At 36.9% G+C, this 21,573-nt stretch overlaps 2 protein-coding genes across 2 annotated transcripts; both read left to right on the top strand.

Moving 5' to 3' along the window:
* Positions 1-1,567: 1,567 nt before the first annotated feature.
* Positions 1,568-17,416, top strand: LOC129283885 (trichohyalin-like). Its single transcript, XM_064103060.1, has 7 exons — positions 1,568-1,998; positions 9,710-9,773; positions 10,386-10,441; positions 14,067-15,545; positions 15,831-15,900; positions 16,142-16,437; positions 17,353-17,416. Exons 1-7 carry the CDS (start codon positions 1,707-1,709, stop codon positions 17,403-17,405), a joined length of 2,310 nt encoding a protein of 769 aa, XP_063959130.1. The 5' UTR covers positions 1,568-1,706; the 3' UTR covers positions 17,406-17,416.
* Positions 17,417-17,912: 496 nt separating this feature from the next.
* Positions 17,913-21,558, top strand: LOC129267430 (uncharacterized). The gene is made up of 2 exons (XM_064103251.1): positions 17,913-18,216; positions 19,656-21,558. Exons 1-2 carry the CDS (start codon positions 17,913-17,915, stop codon positions 20,039-20,041), a joined length of 690 nt encoding a protein of 229 aa, XP_063959321.1. The 3' UTR covers positions 20,042-21,558.
* The last annotated feature ends 15 nt before the right edge of the window (positions 21,559-21,573 follow it).

Genomic DNA, 21,573 nt, shown 5'->3' with positions numbered 1-21,573 from the left:
CTCTCGGCACTCGCATTATATCTGTTTTGTGAGATATGTATCCTCCTCATGAGTTACTACAAACAGTCCTTAACAGGTACGCTTTTCCTGTTTTAAGGTCAGTACATAAAAAATTTCAGCTCGCGCTTTGCGCTCGCATTAATTTGTTGGTGAGATACGTGTCTGTATTTCATGACTCATATATATATATATATATATATATATATATATATGCCTATGTGTGTGTGTGGGGGGGGGGGGTTGTACGATCGAGCGCCTTCGGAACGTTGTTCATGATTTTGCCCCCCCCAATCTGAAAAATGGATCGACGCCCCTGAACACAACCAGTTGGCAAATCCAAGTCCATGTAGCCAGGCTTAGAGCCCTACTTAGTCAGCAAAATACAAAGGACAAAACAGATGGAGCTATAATAACACACAAAGTAAGCCCCCGGTCCTCCCCCAATATAAACAAGCTTGTGAGTTTGCAAATTATACCACAATTATTGACGATTTAACAAACACATTAGTTTTGTAAAATTAGAGGCAAGACTTGGTAAAGAAATATGGGGTGGGATAATTTCCAAGGTTTAAGTTGAATAATCAAAGCCAAAGTATAGTTGGCAAATTATAAAGTGGGCCTATTAAAGTGGCAGAACACTATACGCTCTACCAGTCAGCAAAGTGATGTACAAGTACTGCCCCATTTCAGATCTGAAAAGAACAGAACACAATACTTAAAAAAATGCTAACTCTGCAGTTGGCAAATTCATGAAGACAAGTCTACAACTTGTAGACTTGTCTACAAGTTTGCAGTTGGCAAAAAACACAAAAATGTTCTAAGTTATTTTTACTAAATTCTGTCGCCGAAGACTTTATTTTTAATTTATGGTGTCAGAATATGCTTGGGGTGGGGATGGGTGGGAGTGGGGGCAGGTTGGGGTTGCAGTCAATCAAGTCAAGTTCATTGGTGCAATCAATTCCAGGCTTCAAACATGCAGTTTGAAAGCTGTCTAATCCCTTTTATCCCAAGAACTGTCACTCAGTCTCAATCTTTGTATAATTTACCTTAAAGTATTCACCAAATGCCAAAATTCAAAATATTTTAGCATGTGATTATTGAAGAGGGGGCACATCCCCCATCAGACTCTCCCTGTGCTCATGTTGGCGCTGTCACGCCAAATTTAGTTGGCAAATTTAGCTGGTACACCCCCCCCCCCCAACAAAATGCTTCTGGCTACGGCCATGCCCAGGGAGTGGAGAAGGTGCATACATTGTATGCAGGCATGTAAGGATCCGACGACCGGGGTAATCTGTCGCGCTTAGAGACGTCGTTCCGACGTCATGGATGTGTTAAGCGCTGTATAATGCGGAATATTATCATTATTTGGCAAAAGTGTTCTTGGTGCAGCTTCACAATCTTTTGAATGGAAAAAAAATAATTGTTTGCATTTCGAACCCTTGCCTGCATTTGAATGCTTCTGAACAATGAATAATTCAAAAGAAAGCAACAGAAAAGGGGGAAAGATTCCGCGACATGAAATATTAGACATACACTTCAATGTCTGTGTTTACTCAAAAGTGTTTCCGTGCAAGGTGGAAACTAAACATGCTAAATGCTCGGGGATTTTTTTTGTATAGCGTAGCAACATCGCATTATTGTATGAGAACACGTCCGACAGCATCATAGTTGGACGCAACATATTCAGACAAAATTGGAGTGCAAATATGGAATTCTCTAGTCCAGATATTCCACATAAGCTTGCAGCAATACAGCATGAAATATTGTCGTATACACCAGGAGAAAATGCGTCCTGTGATGATAAACGAGTGTTTTTCCCTTCCAAGCTTACCATTGGAGTGATTGATCCATATTGGAATTCACCGAACATAGTGCCTTACATTCGTCGTGCCCTTCATGGGGATGTGAAACAGGAAAACAAACCAGAACCTACATCTTCCCAAGCCGAGCAGATAGATCTGACATCTTCTGTTGCCGTCATAGAGAAATATGGATTAGGTCTGTATTCATTTATAGAATTCGGGGCCTGTAATTCATAAAGGAGATAAACAAATATCTAAATACTTTGTCTTATTCTCTTTCGGAGGCAAATCTTGGCCAAAACGTGTATTATATTGGCAAGGAATTTTGTCACAGAATTTGGCTAGGATATTTGCTCGTCTAATTAGAATGTATGGGTAGTAACCTTTTTTTAAGCTGCAGAGTCAATATTCCATACAAAAAATATTTCAAATTCTTAACCATGTGTAATTAATACATAATATATAATAAGAATTTCGCCCTAACTTTTTTTTTATATTGTATACCCATTACGCCCAAAACGAGAAACGTTGCTTATGCCTCCCCCACCCACACTCTTGAAAATGTTGGGCAACGTAATACTGTCCACACAATAATATTTATTGATTAAAACTTTCTGGGTAGTTTCAAACATATGTGTGCTTTGGGTGAAAACTGCACAGTATTGGTTGAATTGAAAACTACCAAGAGTTTTTGTGTGGAGAGTATGTTGCCCGACATTTTAAGAGTGTATTCTTTTCTAAGTGATCGTTTCCGTTCATCTGGCTTGTAATATTATACCAGTTTATTAGTAGTAGTATTTCTCCCAACTGCCGACTGTTTGCTCATCATACGGATTTGCTGCATTTAGTTTCAGTGTAATTTCTTTGCCCTGAAATGATTTATTTTCGGTCTTAATAATTATGTCTTCCCCCCTCTCTCTTTCTTTTTAAAATTCGTTCTCATTTTCTCCTCGGCTTCCGTCAACCGCGTAGCACGGATTTAATTTTGGAGGGGGCTAAAGTGCACGCGAAGCGTGCCAACACTTACAGAGCGCGCGAAGCGCGCTCCCTAGGGTGCAGGGAGGGGGGAGTTTTCGATATATCTCATCAAATTCAAATCAAAAGAAGGCGTCTCTTGCGTCTCCACTCTCTAGTACCCTTATCAACTCGAATATTGACTTGCTATGATTAAAACAAAATAAATTATGAGTGCCCCAAAAATGGGAAAAGATTGAATAATTTGAAATAATTCCTCTTACCGTGCGAAGCGTGGAAGCTTATAATGTTTTATGAAAATAGAGAACAGAAATGATTATGCCTCCCTTGGTCACATCAGATTATATTGTAAAAAGTGTATCCACATTAAATTTCTTTAACTCAAGTCGCAAAATAGAGTAGAAGACGGGTATATACAGGAAGGAAATAGGCGCTATATTCCTTCCCGCGAATATAAAAAAAATCCTCTGAAACTTTAACAGCTGCTCTAAATTTGATATTTCTTAGATTATATATAACTCGATTAAGAAGAAAAACGAGCTCAAAATGTGAAAGGGATGATGCAAGCTAAAAGAGGGACTTTTCCTTTCCCATGCTCTCGAAGCGCGGAAACCTTTGTGATTTATTTTGGGGGAAAAATGTGTAATTTCGCTCATATTAAGCGCTTCCTTTTGATTAAGAAACTTCAGAGATATTCAAAATTTCAAATCAATGGCGCAAAACAAGACATGGATGTGCAGCGATATCGAATAAAGTATAATATCGTACATACTTTTGCATATAGCACGGCACGAATTTAATGCCTCCCCCTTTGAGCAGATACTTTGCCAAAAGGCTTGCTGAAAAGCGGAAGAAATAGCATTTGGGGACTCGGGGAGCGACGGTAATGTTTACCCGCTCCAAACAGAAGAGCCAAACTTTTGTGTCAATGCAATATTTGAAAAATACTTGTCATACTCTTTACACCCATGTATAATTTCTGGCAAGAATATACGATTCCCACAGGCGGGAAGGGAAAAAACGGAGTAGAAGAAAGGTGTGGGAAACAAAAGGGAATGGCAATTTTGATATTTTTCTCGCGCGGAGCGCGGAAGCAAAATTTTGTATGAAGAGAGAAGAACGTCTCGTTTAGGGTTTTTATTCTTTTAACCAAAAAAGAAGGGGAAAAACAACAAAGTTATACCTTTCTTCCCTTTTCTCCTTTTTTTCTTTTTGGGAGCGTTTTTTTTTTGGGGGGGGGGGGCGACCGCCCCCACTGCCCCCCCCCCCTGGCTACGCGCCTGGCTTCCGTAGATTTGATGTCATGAGATTTTTTCTTTATTTTAAAAACATTATATGCCTTCATTTATTTATTTTCTTTTACCGCGGGCAGATGTCACGTTCATGAAAAAATATTGCGCGACATTGAAATTTTCTTATGACGTCATAGAATTCGGCTTATCGTCCAACTTATACGATCGTTAGGGAAGATTTCTTAGACATTCAAAAAATGCTCAAACTTAAGACAAAAGCTTATCTTGTTTAATGAACTACGAGCCCAGATCCATTTTATCATTGTTACTAGTATAATCAATATTATTATTATTGGTATTATTATTGTTATTATGATGGTCATTATGATGATGGTGATTACTATTATAATTATTATCATTATTAATATTATCATCACATTCCTCAAATTATTTCATCATAATATGAAATGGGAATAAATGAAAGCAAAACCTAGCTTATAAGTTGATGGGTCACGTGAATAAACAATATGGAGTTATTACGGGGGAAATTCTCTACAACGAATCGATTCCTTTGAAAATGCAATTAAGGACATTCCACATACCGTGTAAACACGTGCATCGGCTTTTGGTTCAGAACCGAAAGCCGATGCGGATTTAGCCTCTTGTCGAGGCCCTGCTGGCGGCTGCTTCTCGAGCGAAGCGAGGGATTTCCTAATTCGCGAAGCGAATTAGGCCTGGCCTGTCTCACGGCGCTCTGCTTCGCTATATCCCTCGACAAGAGGCTAATGCAGAATCGGCTCTTGGTTTATCTTGCACCGCGTTTACACGCTGTCTAAGCTCGCGGTGCAGAATCGGCTTGGGTTGCAAAAACCTGAAATGATCCGCGCACCACTACAATGGACGAACAATGGACGAACAGGTAATTAATCAGCTGTAAGTATGAGCTGATTTTTCTCTCTATCTGCACCCTAACTGCAGATCCGATGTGTTATTTAATAAAGCTAATAAACTTGAATTATTCTATGGAACATTTTTTTAAAAATACCTCTACAATATCAAAATACTTTACTCTGCAGTACTGCAAAGTATGACAAAAATTACACCGAGTTTGAATAAATGGTAGAGTGGTTTGGATTTTTTACTCACATACTGTAGATACAAAGCACTTGGCGCGGTTTTTTTGTGTGTGTTTTAAAAAGCACATTTACTCTAATAAAATTACTGATAGTTTGAAAGCAAGCACATGAACCAAATGTTGTTTGATGTCTGCACCTCTTAGGCATGTTAGATATACAGATGCTAAAGTATCTACGTGCAAAGTTTGGTGAAAATGGCATGGATTTCACTTTAACTGTGGAACGTCCTTAAAATCACATGGGAGTGATGAAGCAACCCAAATATTTTCCCTGGAGGCGCTTCGTGTATTATTCTCCATAGGCAGCACCCCAAGGAATTCGGATAGGTGTAGCAAATTGACAAAATGTAAGGAAAATGTCCAACATCTTGTGTTGAATTTTTTTTTTTGCTTATCAATTTGTCGGGACCAAAATGACCTTCATTTTGTAGTGAAACCCTCTTTTTTTTTGGAGGGGGGTTTGTCAAAAATTTACTTCGGCACCCCAGAAAAAATCGTCCCCAGGGCCCTAGGGCTGAGAGGCTTTTATCGGAAGTTGGTGGACTGGGACAGCAGATCATTCGAAGATTTGCCGAGGAAGTCGTTGTCCAGAGTCAAGCGATTCTGATGCTGTCCCGGTCCACCAACTTTCGACAAAAGCCTCTCAGCTCTCCATTGTGATTTGACTCGCATTTTTAAAGGAATTTGATGCGTTGTAGAAAGTTTCCACGTAGTAAATGCTAAAATGCCTAAAAAGGCACGTCTAAGCAGGGGCCGCGGAACGGTTTTCAAAGTGGGAGGAGATGGGCTGACCATGCAAAAAATCACAATCATATGGTAATTTTTACGTTTTTGTACACGGTTTTGGAAAAAAGTAGCCACATAGGCTGCCACAATTAACAAATACTAACATGGGTACCTTCGAGGTTGGAATACCAAAAACACTCAAAATTAAAGAAAAGAAAGAAAAAAAGAAATCATGCACCCACCTCATTTCTATGGATGAAGGTCTAACGAACTTTTCCCTTTTCCAGTATTCTATTTCGACATTCATCAATGAGGTTTAGGTCTTGTCCTGATATTTTCTCTGCTTATCTGACCGGTACCATTCTTCTTCGTGTATTTAGATATTTTTTACGGCAGCTTGTGTACCAAACCACACAATCACATATGATTATGCTTTCAATAAGTGATCTGTAGAATAAAACCATAATAGTGTGGTCAACATGGAATGACTTCAATTTTCTCATGAAATACATTCGTTGCATTGTGTATGTGTGGGTGTGCTTGTGTGTGTGTACCCTTCCACAGTATGACGTCCCGTCCCCTCGAACTCCGCCACTAGGCTGCTAGGAGACGATCTCCAAGTAATAATAAAAAAACCTGCCACCTATATGGCTTGATAATGCATTTGTTGTCGATTTTGAACGTACTGTTCGGTTATTGTTTAAATGCCTTTATTCAAGAAAGTTTGTTTATGGCAGCTTTGTGAGTATATAGATCTGAGGATATTGGAGCAAATAGCCATGATTTTGAAAGCATTGTTTATATATTATGTCTCACCGTAAAGTCTCTTTTGATAGAAATTAACTACGATGTGAATTAAGCAACTGTGAATGTTTGTAATCTATCTTAATGTATGAGTATGATATAGGTTAACGTCGTCACTTCGCTCTTTATGATAATAGGGCTATATAAAATGATAAAAAATAACTCTTTACCCAGGGTAGCCACTTAAGCTGTAAGATGATCTTCCACCGGGCCCTGCATAACATTACATGTCATTATTACTGTTCTACAATGTAAATGCTAAGCGCCTATAGCAAGAAGGCAGAAGGCCTAAGTTTTTAAGTTTACATGACGCTCTACCACTGAGCCATTATGTCACAACAGCACAATTCTCATGATTATGATGATAAAAGGGTATCTCAAAATAATGGTTAATTATCTTTCAAAATGGGCCTTCATGTAGGCCACATAAGTCCCCATCACACTTATTCCGAATCAAGCAGAATTGGCCTGAATGAAAGGACTATTGTTTGACCACCAGTTGGTCATTTAAATCTACTTCGAACATCGTTCGAAAATATCCCTCGAATGTTTTGAACATGACCAAAACCTTCGGGACGGCCAAAAGAAATGACAAAAATATTTCGAATGCACTCAGAATGCAGTCAGGATATTTAGAATGCCCCTAGAATGTCCAAGAACGTAGCACGAATTATCAATCTGACTCAATTGCGGTTCATTTTTACTAGTGTATGATGATACACCTGGTCAATTTACTGAATTTCAACTCCAGTTTGGTGAATTCATAAGTTCCTCCCAAAAATTTCTAGATTTTTTGAATATTTTTTTCTTTCCAGCTTCTGCTTGATTCCTGCTGATTCCGAATAAGTGTGATGGGGGCTTTAGGGATCGAAATAATACAGTTGAGTTTTACTTTCCTATCATCATGCTCATTAACATATTGTCGTGGGTGGGGGTTGGACCTTGCTAAGGGACCGGACAGTTCAATAAAGAAACCGGGACACCAGATCTAGGGCAGTTTCATTTAATCGGCGTCATAGGAAACATAAAGAAAACCCTGTAAAGATACATAAACAAAAACCGTAATAAATTACATGTATCATATTACAGATTCAAATAATAAATGACAAAGTTCACATGTAAACAGTTCCCATCTCATCACTTGATAGTTCTGTAATGCTTACAAAAATGAAACAGACTTCTTGTCATTAAAGTTTAACGCCTCGCTGCAAACAATCTTGAATTTTACCAAGTTAAATTCAGTCGAAACTATTTCCCTTGTAAGAATTCAAAATAATTATGGTTTTACAACAAGTTATTTTCTTGCCTACTATAAATTCACCATAAGCCTATAAAATCCCTCTTTGTTTTAGTACAAAGCACCTCGAACAATATCTAGTATAATACCAATACCAGCTTATTCACTCAACTCTTGCATCTGTTCAATCTATTTCGTATAAGATTAATTAAACTGTCAAAACAAATCCTCTGTAATACCGTTTGACAATATTATAAGACATTATAAAATCATTAATGCAATCATCCTAATATCAGACATTAATACATGATACACATCTGATGATATAAGAAACAAAACTCTAAGATGCCTACCCAAGGTCAGAAAAAGGTCAATCAACTGCTTCAAACTACAGGCTGCCACTACCAGTACAACAGACTGCAACCCACAGACTGCAACCCCTGGACTGCAAACTCCACAGCCACTGCAAGCCCCACAGTAGCTCACTACCAGCCACTGCCACAGGTAGACCCACTGCCTATTGGACCAGCTGAAGTCCCAATTCTCCCAGCTATAAATAAGAAGTTACTTTATTCATCACCAACAATTCTACACTCGAAATACTCTCAGAAGTATATGAATTATCATATTATTTACGGAATAATCATCTTATAATTTGATATCAGTGCAATCACTGTAACATTGCACTGCAATGTTACAGTGTAATCACTTCATGATCTTATACATACATTTTATATCTTCGATTCATGGGCGCGGCCATCTTGAGAAGTCGGATAAAATGGCGCCATCTACGTTCGTAAATGCTGAACCAAAAACAATTAAATCACTCCTATAACAAGCAAGTATCTGAACCTGTTATCTTTTAACATATTAAATCATTAACAACAAATACTGAAAACCCGATAAATCTCTATTTTGAGATAACCACAGAGCATTTGCATCATTTCCCACAATTTGTTACAGAAATCGAAATTCTTATCCTTCAGACGCATCAAAGTCAAGACATGGAAAGTACTCAAAATAATCTCTTAAATCCAGTTAAAATAGTTACAAATACTCTTAGAATTATTCTCAGCATTAAAGTGACTTCTTATAGACTTAAAATGCTATATAAAAGTTTACATACCGAAGAAATCTCCAACACACGTTTAAAACTTCTCGTGCTCTGCCTACAAACACGTCCGTGCACGTAGATCTTCAAATGCCTTCTCCTAATCAAACCACACCCAAAGGGCTATCACACGTGAAACGGTACGAGTACGACCTAATTAAAGATGCATATATCAATGCGCTTCAAAAAAAAGTAAATTCGGCCTAGTACGATTACGTAACATAGCGTAAATATTCGAAACACCTGGTTCAGATACGCAGATCTCACCGCACAAATTAAATCCTTATAAATTTCGCCTTCACAAAATTCCATTTCCCGACAATATTCTTAAGAAGGTTTGAAAGTCAATTTCAAGGTGACTCTTAACCATTAATAACTAAACAACAAAGAAGCATTGAAAAAATATTTTTCATTTCAATGGAATTTTTTTCTTTAGGTTTAGACCTAAAACCGGACTCACTATTCACTTGTTGTAATCATGAAAAGGATGGGTATCTTGTCCCAATCAAGACTATGTGAGAATGAAGCGTGAGCGATTTTTTTTTCTTTTTTTTATAAATAATCTGAAAGTGTTTTTATTCTATTTTCCAATTATTCACCTCCCCCTGTTTCATCCACTTTTCTTTTTTTCTTAATCTGCTTCTATAATTGAGCGTTTGCATTCCTGTTATTATTAATACAATGTAGGTACATTCACAAAAGATGTTGAATACCTTGCGAGGAAGGTCGGACGCATCGCTCTGTTTGTTCAGTGAGTAATATCTTCTATCGAATTTTGTTTTTATTTTTGCATTAGACAAAAAATGGAATATATATATATATATTGTAAACTCCTGAAGAAGAAGGAGGACCGTCGAAAATTCAAGTGAATAATAAAAACTTTTTTGGCAATCAAAGCATTATCATCAGCAATATTATTTTGTTACATTACTGAAGCCAATACGTGAAACTTTTAAGATATATATATATTTATATATACATACATATGGGTGATGGTACGTTGTGTAGGAAAGACAAGAGGGGGTAATGTGATAAGAGTCATGATTGTCAATTGTATGTTTCCTTATTTCCTTCACATGTATTTACTGATTTATTTATGCCTCTCTTATGTTATGATGTTGCTATGTAAATTAATTGTTATAACTGTTATGTTATGCTATGTACACTGTCACAGGGCCCCATGGGAGACCAACACATTGTTGAATGGGCTTCCCTGTTTTTAAATAAATAAATAAATAAATAAAAAATAAAATGATTACGTCATATCATGGACCATCATGATTCCGGCATATTGTTCTCGTATTATAACGAAATCGTAGTCCTCATGTTTCTTACACTTTTCACTACCATGCGTTTATTACAGCCCTAGAAATGTTTCATCTTACTCCGGTTGGATAGATACAATAAAGAAAATTACGGGTGAGTTCTCTTCTTGTTACCGAAGCATATCATTTGATTTTATATGGGGAGGGAAAAATCGTATTAAAAGAAAGATTATGTATCAGAATTATAATTGTGGTGGGGTTAAAATGATAAATTTTGGAATATTTGTTAGAACCCAGCGTATAATGTGGGTAAAAAGACTTTTGTATCGAGAAAGAAATCTGGGGTGGAAGTTATTTTTTATTATTCCCTAAGTTCAGTTGGAGGAAGGTTAATTTTTCTATGTGATTGTGAAATGAAAAAGATAAAAAGTAAGTTGAAGATTCCATCGTATTATTTGGAAATGCCAGATGCTTGGCAAGAGATCGATAATTAAGACATTTTAATGGTTCTAAAAATCCAATCATTTTCAATAATAAGAATATTTATATAGAAAATAAGATGATATTTGATAAAGATTTATTAGAACGATGTTAAATTAAGGTGGAACATATCATTGACAATGGACATGTTAAACCAGTCGCATACTTTTTGAACCTTGGTATGGGAAGTGATCATTTGTTTACAATAGGTGAAATGTATCATGCAATTCCAAGTGATTGGAGAAATGATTTAGGTTCGATACAATTTTGTGAGATAGACTTAATTAACTATAATATAAACTTGCTTTTGTTGGGGAGAAAAATTGGCTTTAAGAAGGTACCATCAAGAAAAATATATGATTATTTTATTAAAGAATTGCAAAAGTCATATGATTTACAAATAAGAGATGGACAAAATAATTATAATTATACAGAGAAAGAAATTGGTGAATGTTTTTTTAGACCAAGAATAACATTATTGATTGGGAGACAGAGAAAATTTCAATTTAAGCTACTGCATGGGGCAATTTGCACTTAAGTTAATTTGTTTAGATTTGGATTTGTTGAAGATAATCTCTGTTCGTACTGTAAACGGGAAACGGAAACATATTCACATATATTTTTGTCTTGCTTAAAGGTTAAACGGATATGGGAAACTTTGATACAGCGATTTTAATTAGATGAAATAAAGGACTTGAATTGGCGGGATATATTTGTTGGTCTGTCAGGCAATACAAATAGAATAAAAAGTTGTAATACTATTATCTTTATGGTAAAATACATATTATTTATATTTAGAAAGGAGGGGGTATTACCAACCATTGACGATATACATAAACGTATTTTAGAATATAAGGATCAAGAAAAGAAATAGCTCTTAAAATGGGGAAATTAGGGCGGCACTTGCAAAAATGGGAAACGGTAAAATTATGACAAGGTTAAGTTTGTAAGTCTTTATTTACTTTCAATATATGTAATGCTTCTCCCGTGATTTTGTTATATTAAAAATTGTTCATCGAATTGTTTTGTACTTATAAACATGATTTATTTATGATGAGTGTGAGCAGATCTTCTGGAACAGTGGTGTGTTGTGTGTGTGTGTGTTGGGGCGGGGGAGGGAGGGGGGAAGGGGAAGATTGGTGTTTAAGCATTTAAATAATAACTGATTTCATTGTTTTCTTTTAAGATATATATGATTCATGATTATATTAAGTTAGTGAAAAAAGTGAAAATATGAAATGTAAAGTATTATATGTGATTTGAAATGTTAAATTGAAATGTTATGTAACTATTTGTTCATGAAATCAGAATACAAACATTATTCAAAACAAAACAAAAAATGTTGTTCAAATGAATTGAAAAACATCAAATTTGATCTCTTAAAATATCCATATTATTATATCTTAAGCCTTCGGTGGGGGTACATGTTAAACCATATACGTACTTCTGCAGTTACGTGCTGTAAGCCACTAAAAAATGTGTGCATTGCTCCTGAGAGTTCTTAAACACTTCCCCAAAAGGTCGACTTCCAACACATTGTGTCAAGATCTTTGAGGTGGAATGTTTTTCATTTGTTATTGTCTGCTGGAAATCACGGGTAATGCAAACTAATAACGTTTGCGAGTCCGTCTGCGTCTAGCTCTCTACATTATCGTTTCTCTCTCCCTATATTATGTCTGAGTCTATATCTCTTAAAAACACACCCACACCAAACCCCTCTCTATCTTAACACCCCTGTTAATACTTATCACGCTTACATTCCACTTAATTCATGTAATTCGAACAGATGTGTCTAATGTTTATTCGAACAGATACAATACCAATTCAGCTGCTCTATAAATACTATATTTTGAATAAAGAGCAGACGCATATATATATTATAATATATATACATTGTTCGCTTCATCCATTTCTTTCACAAAATATTTAAATAAAAGAGTTGCCAAAGGTGCTGATCATGTATCATTTCTCACACACACACAAATATATATATATACATGTATATATATATATATATACAGTGCGTCCCAGAAAAAACGAAACCGAGATTAAGCAATGATTTATCATAACTTAATTACAAATACAATAGACAAATGACCTACCAATGTAAAGCTTAGAATCTCCTCTTTCATCTGATATTACTTAGATTATTCCCCATTCACGCATGAGTGAGCAAAAACAATTTGAAGAAAGGATACCAAAAACTCATTTGGCGGGGGGTATCTGAATTTCAAAAAGAAAATCACATGCCTAAAATGTTCAATATCTGCTCTTTTATTTGATACCTTAATCACAAAAAATGGTCAAGAAGTAAAAAAGTTATGTTCCCTCGAAACAATGCTTGTATTTCCATAATTTCATTAAATAAACGTGTTTTCACCGGTTTCCCACAGAAGCTATCGCATGGTTAACAAAAGACTTAATGCATGGCTGATCGTCAACAAAACGGAGTGTCAAGTGAGTTTGAACGCTAACCTGTAGAACCTCTTAATTTTATGAAATTATTGAAATTCAAGCCTTATTTCAAATAACCATAACTTTGTTATTTTTTGACAATTTTCTGTAATTGAGGTATCAAATTAAAGAGCAGATATTGAACTTTTTAATAATGTGGTTTTCTTTTTGAAACCCAGATACAGCCCGCTAAATGACTTTTTGGTATCCCCTCTTCAAATTGTTTTTGCTCACTCATGCGTGAATGAGAAATAATCTAAGTAATTTCAGATGAAAGAGGAGATTCTAAGCTTTACAATGGTAGGTCATTTGTCTATTGTATTCGTGATTAAGTTATGATAAATCATCGATAAATCTCGGTTTCGTTTTTTGTGGGACGCACTGTATAGTAAAGAAATGGATGAAGAGAACAGTGGTAGGCGTAGCTTAAATCAAGGTTCCCCAGAGCTATCTACCCTTTGGAAAAATTGGTGATGCCGAAAAAATGTCTCTGTCGGGAATCGAACCCGGGCCCCCAGCTTTGAACGCCGGTGCCTTAACCACTAGACCACAGAGACGGATTAGTGGCTAGGGCGACCCCGATCCGCTTGACCGTCAGATAGACAGATTTTCGACACTATACCAATTATAATTTCCATTGTCGGGTGAAGGTGGGTTTCGAACAATGACAAGCCGCCATGCTTCAGCTGGATCAAAGCTATTGCTTTGATACAGTTTGATACATATAGTGGTTAAGGCAAAAGAGTTGCCAAAGCTATTGTACATGTATAACTTTACACATTTATATATATATATATATATATATTTCTAGCTGTTATGAAACTTTTCGTATTCATTATGTACAGATGATGTTCCCCTCGTTGGTATTTACGCGGACGTCGGGGGTAATGTTAATGAAGCAACAATTGAATTAAAGAAACATGGAATTCACGACATCTACAAAGTACCCGTATCTAATGCTCACTTCACCGATGGGGACCGGCTGCCATGGCTTGAGCTTCTATTCGCATGCATCCAAGAAGGGGAAAGGGTGATTCAACACAATGCTCTCAGTCTCATAAGAGAAATTGAACAGAGAAAACAGGAGAATGAATCCCTTAGAAACAACACTAAACAGCTAGAGAGTAAGTTAGAACAATCCCAAGCTACTCAGGATACCATGAAAAATGAGATCGCGAGACTAAAGAAGGAGATTTCCAAGGAGAGGGGGAAGTCAAAGGAAATGGGAGTATCGTTGAGCGAAAATAAGAAACGGGCCAAAAATGATATAGAGACATGCAGGCAGGAGAGGATTGTGATGGAAAAGGAGATGAGGCGAAAGGACCAACAGTTGCTAAACCTTAAAACAAAACTGAAGGGTACTGAGCAGAATGGGAAGACTTTGAAAGATGAGATAGATAAAATGAAAACAGAAAAGAGTGAGTTAAGCAAAAAGGCTGATGCCGAGAAGGACTCATTGATGAATAAATTGGCCTCTTTCAAAAGGAAGATAGAAGAACAAAAACGGAACGAGACCACTCTTTTACAGAATATCGAACAACTCAAGGCTAGAATAGATGAAATTGAAAAAGAACAACCCTCTGTGAACGCGGAGAAAGAGCAAGAGTTAGAGTCTTTGCAGCAACATGAAAAGTCATTGCAAAGAAAACTTCTGGAGAAAGAGCGCAAAGTAAAAACTCTTACACAAAAAATTGATCAATTAACAGAAAAGCATACGCAGGATACGAAGAAGATGGAGCGAGAGCTAGAGTCTTCGCAGCGACGTGAGAAGTCATTGCAAGGAAAAATTCAGGAGAAAGAGTGCAAAGTAAAAACTCTTGCTCAAAAAATGAAACAATTAACAGAAGAACATAAGCACGATACAGAGAAAATGGAAAAAGACAAGCGTGTATTGGCAGCGGACATGAAGGAAAGGGAAACGTCTTTGATGCAAATCAACTTGAAACTTGAAGAGGAAAGACGATATTTGGAAGAAGAGCTTAAGAAACTGGAGTCTCGGGAACAAGCTCTGATTAGGACTGTGGCAGAGAAAGAGCGCGAAGTGGTGTCCTTCAAGAAGAAAACAGAAAGATCCCATAGAACGTGGGAGGAAGAAAGGACTCGATTTGAAGAGGAAATATCTTCATTGGAATCAAACTGGAAAATGGAACGTGATACACGACAGCAGCGAACATGGCGCATGGAGCAACTTGAACGTGAGGCAAAGAAGCTTCGAAACAAGATCCAAAGAGAAAGTGAAATACGGCATTGGGAAAAGAAGACTCAACGGCGATGGATGCAGAACTTCATCACATGGGTGTCTCCAAGGAAAGATAATCTTCATGGTGAGAAAATATGTATCATTTTCAATAAATGGCGGTTATTTTAAATTCCTTATTAACTCTTCGACACTCCTTTACACTCGTTATAATTTGGATTATATCACGAAAGACTTCCAGAGCTCTTGTCGATTGTTCTTGCTGACAAATTAGCGAAATTCGACCACCTTCATGATTATCTATCAATCATTTTTAGATATGCTTGCTCATTCTGGAAGTGATTCATGAAAAGTTAACAACAGGTGTCATGCCAATAAATTCACCCCTTCTCACTTTATATTATGCCTACAGAGCCGTCAATGTATTCGAACATGTCTAATGCAATGGGAGGAATGTACGGGGATGCCACTTCCCAAACAAGGTGAGCTCTATAGCACCAACTGTATACACATTTCATGATACATGTCCACAGACGGCGATTTTAAAGATTTTTTTTTTCCATGGAGGGGGGGGGGGCGACCCTCTAACAAAGGCGCCTGTACAACTTCGAAAAATTGAAGGGCACACTTCCATCCTCCATATTGTACAAGTATCGTGCCTCTCCTCGATAAGTCAATTTTTTATTGTTGTTGTTGTTTTTAGTTATCATATTTTTAAATCAGTCTCAGAGAAGAGCCCCCAAATGATGACTTCGCACAAATCTTAAAGCAAATCGCCGACTATCTTTACGACGATGCCAGCATTGACAGTCTTGGTGGCCAGCTTGGTATCATCCAAGGAGACATTGAGAGGGCGATCAAAACCAATATGAGGTTTCACCAGATTACCAGTGACGGAACCTATGGCATGCTGAAGCAATGGAGGAGAGGCGTATCTCCGGAAGATGAACGGATAGAAATGAAGAGGGCACTTGTGGCTGCCAAGTTGACGAAGCTTGCCGAAGATCACTTTCCAGAGGGTAAGTATGATACAGTGGCGGATCCCGGTTTGGGTAGGCCTTCATCAGACCCTTGCCGCCTTTTTTGCTTGTCTCATCTGTCCTGACATAAATCACCATCAATTTGGACTAAAGACCCTTTTCCATGTTTTCCCCCTCTTTTTTTTTTTTTTTTGGGGGGGGGGGGCTTGTTAAAATGTTTCTAAACGAAAATGCCTCACCTTTCTTTTAAAAATCCTGGAGCAGCTCCTGGTATGGTAAGACGAATTATGCCTTGATGTGTTTCACTGTCATTTGATGTAAATCAGAATATCTTCAGTCATGTCAGTTGTCAAATCATTAACCAGAGACTTGAAATCAGCGATAAGCTGTGATATAGCCAATAGAGCTATGAGTTTATGAGTTCAATTGTTATGATTTATTTGAAATCGTAATCGATTTAAAAGCAAATCTGAATCCTTAGTCCACTATTCACTAAGCACAGTCGATCAGGATTTATATGTTTAAACAAAATTGTTCATAGTGTGATTGTTCATAGACGTTCGCAGTTATTCTTAAACTTACATGTGTGATATATAATATACCAATAATGCACGTAAGCGCGTGCATGCAGGGCCAAATAATGAACGATGTGCGAGAAGAGCCAATGGATATACCGCACCGAGGTCCGCAGGACCGAGTCCGGTATTTGATCTAAATTCTAGATAATTCTAGAAAGTTCCAGAACTCGCACTATCCTGCACTCTGACGTCAGGGTGCAGGATAGTGCATTTTGAATGCAACAGTACAATTCGCTGAATATCATGTGGTTCGATTTGGACCAATCAGATTACAGAACATTCTTGGGAGTTGTATAATTTCATATTTCGTTTTATCCAATCATATATTGCAGGCGTACCAAATAATCTTTTAAAATGTTTTTCTTATTCTTGACAGAGGGTTCATCAGGTTTTGAAGATGGACGGACCGATGTATTGCACTTCCGGTGAGACAATTAATGTAAAAAAAACAAATTAAAAAAACATGCGATAAGCTAAAATTCCGATCTTACTTCCTTATTCTTTAATTTTGATTACTTATTTAATAATTACAGGTTAATTTGTTTATTTATTCATTCGTATTTCATTTATTCATCTACTTTGGGGGGAATTACGAAGATGTTCTTTTATACATGTCCAACAGGCGCTGCATGCGGCTACGTGTTCAAGTCCCCTGGGCTTAATACGTCAGTCATACCTCAGTCACATTTGCTCTACGGCGGAGATAGGGCGAGTCGAAAACATCCGTTTTATTCATTATTATTCAAACCACCTATATGTACGAACAATGTTAGAATGGTTATTTTCGACTCACCGTACGGCCGCCGTAGAGGAAATGTGACTGAGGTATTAATGGAGCCATGACATTTAAAAATCTGTTGCATGTCAACTGTGCCGTGACTTGATCAATTGAATTCGGACGAATCGTGATACGTTTGATTATGGGTTTTGTTTCAAATGCCTCTTAGGGATGAAGTCCAAGATGACGAATTTGCATGCATCTTAACACGGATAGCTGACGACCTCATTGATGAACGTCAGATCGAAAGCCTTGGACGTCATCTAAGAATCCAACAAGGTGACATACAAAGAGCTCTTAAGAACAACGTGAGGTTCAACAATGTTACTAGTGATGGAACTCGAAATATGCTGAAACATTGGAGGAAAGGCGTTTCAAGGACCGATGAAAGAGTCGTGTTGAGGAAGGCAATGCTGGCGGCAAACTTGATCGAACTTACAGATCGGTATCTCAGTGAATTAGGTAATCATTGAAATTAATGAATAAATCATCATGTGTTGGCTTTTATACGAAATGACACTGATTTATTTTTAAAGGGATGGTCCGGGCTGAAAATATTTATATCTTAATACATAGAGTAGAATTCACTAAGCAAAATGCCGAAAATTTCATCAAAGTCAGATAACAAATAATAAAGTTATTGAAGTTTAAAATTTAGCAATATAATTTTTTTGTGTGAAAACAGTCGTCATGAATATTCATTAGGTGGGCTGATGATGTCACATCTCCACTTTCCGTTTTTTTATGTTATTACATAAACTCATATCTTTTTCATTATTTCATACTTGTGTGAATAATATGTCTCCCTTATAATTAAATAAGTTACAGCAATGAATATCTAATGCACTAAATCATATGTCAAATGTCAATCCAATTTTTCTAGTTCTTGGAGGAAAAAATTTGAATAAACCTACTTTAATATAATAAAATACAAAAAAACAAGTGTGGATGTGACATCATCAGCCCACCTAATGAATATTCATGACGACCGTTTTAAAAAAATATTGCTAAACTTTAAAATACAATAACTTTGTTATTTGTTATCCGATTTTGATGAAATTTTCGGCATTTTGTTCAGTGAATTCTACTCTATTTATTAAGCTATAAATACTTTCAGCCTGGACCATCCCTTTAAGCACATGAGCTTTCTCAGAATAATTCATGTTATGGAGCCATATATGGTTAAATAATTAGAGTTCTGTAGAATGAGTACACATAATATAGGCCTTTAAAGATACATGTATGGGTGTGAGGGTGTGTGTGTATATATTTATATATATATCCCAAATATTTTATTCATTATTTATGCAGTATCGGTTTACGATTGTATAGCCAATTAATAAGGCAAGACTGCAATTAATCTTATTCTGATATCAATGACGTTTTCCTACGAGAGTTGCAAATCAACTCCTTTGGAAAACTTGTTCCAAATAATTAGCATTACAAATATTTCACAAACACTCTTTAGTATCAACTCTCAAGTTAATTTATTTGAAAATACGTTTGTAATGACGGTTAGGTTACTGCAAGAATGATGTTATCCTTTGCACCAGGATTCGTTCATCGCACCCATGCTTTCATTTGGCGCAAATTAATCCTATTGACATCAGGGTGAAAGCGAAAGTTTATAGATTAATATAATAAATCAATCTTATAAAAAAAAGTTGAATCGGAACCCATCTGTCCCGTATTTGGAACCCTCGAGAAAAAGGATTCCCGAAAGGGTTCTGTATATGCTCAAGAAACTTAAATGATTTTTTTTAAAGAACAACATATCCAAAGTGGCGGTTGAAGTAATTTAGAACCTTTCAGGGAACCTCTAAAGGTTCCAAATACGGTACAAGCATAGAACTCTCTTTGTTTAACTGATACAGACTACTAAAATCTTTAATTCCAAACAGCTTTAACACAAGGTCGATCCGGTTCTGATGTCCAAGTACTTAACGTATCACCAGAATGCAGTACCATGGACCTACGAGGTAGTACAAAGGACTTGGAGACAGCCAACGAACCCGCTGAAGGGGTGCATCCTGCAGACCTGACCAATCCACCAACAGACAATGACGGCGACACCACACCTGATAAGGATGTGTTACGGAGTACTGAGTGTATTGGTGCAGAGAAAATCAACGAGGGATCGCTTACCTACAACCAAGCCCATGTGGACAGTACTATCGTCCAGAGAACTGATATCTCTCAACTTGTTTTTATTGATCCAACTTGGGAGAAGATGTTGATTGTTTTCATGTTAAGTGTGTTAATGGATGTTCAAAAGAAAACACTATAGGCCTAATGTACAAGTAACAAAGCTAGGTCAATCTCCCCACTAGAGAGTTAGGTGCAGTGGCCTGAGAAATATTTTATATATACATTTAAAAAAAAGATTTCCACTCCCGAACTCTCGAATAAAGGTGTTTATGGTCAAGAAAAAATGTCACGCGAAAAACAATTTCCAAAGATTTCACTACACAATTAAAGTGCTTTTGATCATAAAAGTAATAATTATACTTGCCTGTACAGTGCTGAACACTAACTTTTTCAGAAGTCTTTAAGCGCTCTACAGTAATGCAGCTTAATTACCCTCTTTTGCTTTAAGCAGATCAGCCGTTTCACGCACTGCGTTCCAAGGAATAAATTCCTGCCAGGTACCCACTCACATCACCTGGGTTCAGTGCAGCATGTTGGTAAATTTCTAGCTGAAGGAAAACACGCCATGGCTTGGAATCGAACCCACGTCCCTCAGATCGAAAGACGAGAGTCATAACCACTAGACTACGACGCCCCGCACTAAATATTCTGCAGGCACTGACCCTGGGTTTTTGCAATTCGCATAGTGCAGAATGGTAGTTTCTGAAGTAGTGAGACTAGATTCACCATGTACTGTTGTTGACTCTACCCGTGGATAGGCCAATGCTCTACTAAGGACCGGGAGTTTGGCATCTAGTCTTCACTCTAGACATGGCATAATTTGTTAAAGTGTCAAATATGCGTCTGTGCTTGCAGACTACCCCCTAAACGAGACGCAACTCATGAACAAATTTGGGGATGCTTCAGCATCCCGCTCCTGTTGCCACATGGCCATGATTAGGTGTTGGTGTTGTGGTAACACTATACCGTAAACATTGCTAAGGTTGGTGTTGAGAAAGACCTCGGAAAATTTGATCATTTCCGGTAGATCATGTCCAGGTGTTGAGAACTGGTGTTGACTAACATCCGTTGAACCATACATGACAAGCTGGTGTCAACGATAATGTTTTAATTTCTAATGAAATATATAATATTGATTTTCATTAAGTCGCTTGAGCTAAATTTGCACTAAGAATCGAGATTTCAATTTCTTAATTGAGTCGACTGGAAATCGAGTCATTGTCGTCAACATCGTGGCTGCTCATTCAGACATTAAAGTAAAATTACACTATTTATTTGCAGATAATTTTATTCATGTATAATTTGATTTATTATGAAGATACTGGTTTTCAGTATTCTTTTAGAACTGTATTATTGACACAATTCTTGTGTGGCGTGCAATCTATCAACTGAAATAAGGAATAAATATTTCAAAATTTTCTAGTGATGTAGTACTAAGCACATTGTCAATCTTTGTATCTTAAAAGCGGTGAGTGGGATAATGCAATCATCAACCGCGGGAAACGTACGGTTATTAATTTGCAGATTTTTGTATTCATGTATAATTTGATGTAATATGAAGATAAAGTAGTTGTCAGTATTCTTTTTGAACAGTATTTTTGACAAGCTGTTGTTTTAGTGTTGATTTTTCTTTTGTGATGTGCAGACTATCAACTGAAAAAAAAAAAGGTA

The sequence above is a fragment of the Lytechinus pictus genome, chromosome 8 (assembly GCF_037042905.1).
Source record: "Lytechinus pictus isolate F3 Inbred chromosome 8, Lp3.0, whole genome shotgun sequence".
NCBI lineage: Eukaryota > Metazoa > Echinodermata > Echinoidea > Temnopleuroida > Toxopneustidae > Lytechinus > Lytechinus pictus.
Note: the sequence above shows the minus strand (reverse complement) of the source record. Positions and strands in the feature narration are given on the sequence as shown.

Bases quoted from the DNA above. Each gene is read 5' to 3' on its own strand.
- LOC129283885 (XM_064103060.1), top strand. From the start codon at position 1,707: ATGGAATTCTCTAGTCCAGATATTCCACATAAGCTTGCAGCAATACAG. The intron at 9,774-10,385 runs GTGAGTAATATC...CGTTTATTACAG, and splicing joins CGCATCGCTCTGTTTGTTCA to CCCTAGAAATGTTTCATCTT. The intron at 10,442-14,066 runs GTGAGTTCTCTT...CATTATGTACAG, and splicing joins TACAATAAAGAAAATTACGG to ATGATGTTCCCCTCGTTGGT.
- LOC129267430 (XM_064103251.1), top strand. From the start codon at position 17,913: ATGCCTCTTAGGGATGAAGTCCAAGATGACGAATTTGCATGCATCTTA. The intron at 18,217-19,655 runs GTAATCATTGAA...AATTCCAAACAG, and splicing joins TCGGTATCTCAGTGAATTAG to CTTTAACACAAGGTCGATCC.